General features: G+C 56.4%; 1 protein-coding gene across 1 annotated transcript; it reads left to right on the forward strand.

Annotated features, from left to right (window-relative positions):
* Positions 1 to 3: 3 nt before the first annotated feature.
* LOC103399805 (histone H1-like) lies at positions 4 to 288 on the forward strand (the record flags this gene model as incomplete). Its single annotated transcript, XM_008338422.1, has 1 exon — positions 4 to 288. A coding segment is annotated over one exon (285 nt), but the record flags the coding sequence as incomplete, so codon positions are not given.
* Between the last annotated feature and the right edge of the window lie 3 nt (positions 289 to 291).

The raw sequence follows: 291 nt of genomic DNA on the forward strand, positions 1-291 counted from the left end.
AAGAAGAAGTCCGCCAAACCCGCCAAGAAGTCCGGTCCTGGCGCCGCCGAGCTGATCCTGAAGGCTGTGGCTGCGTCCCAGGAAAAGAAAGGCATTTCCTACGCGGCCCTGAAGAAGACACTCGGCTCTCAGGGCTTCGATGTGGAGCACAAGTCCGCTCTGATTAAACGCGCGGTCAAGAAACTGGTCGCCAAAGGAGACCTGGTTCAGGTGAAGGGAAACGGAGCTTCAGGTTCTTTCAAGTCCAAGAGTTCTGCTGCCGTGAAGCCAAAGAAGGCCGTGCAGAAGAAG

The sequence above is a fragment of the Cynoglossus semilaevis genome, unplaced genomic scaffold (assembly GCF_000523025.1).
Source record: "Cynoglossus semilaevis isolate Cse_v1.0 unplaced genomic scaffold, Cse_v1.0 C18471686, whole genome shotgun sequence".
NCBI classification, from domain to species: domain Eukaryota; kingdom Metazoa; phylum Chordata; class Actinopteri; order Pleuronectiformes; family Cynoglossidae; genus Cynoglossus; species Cynoglossus semilaevis.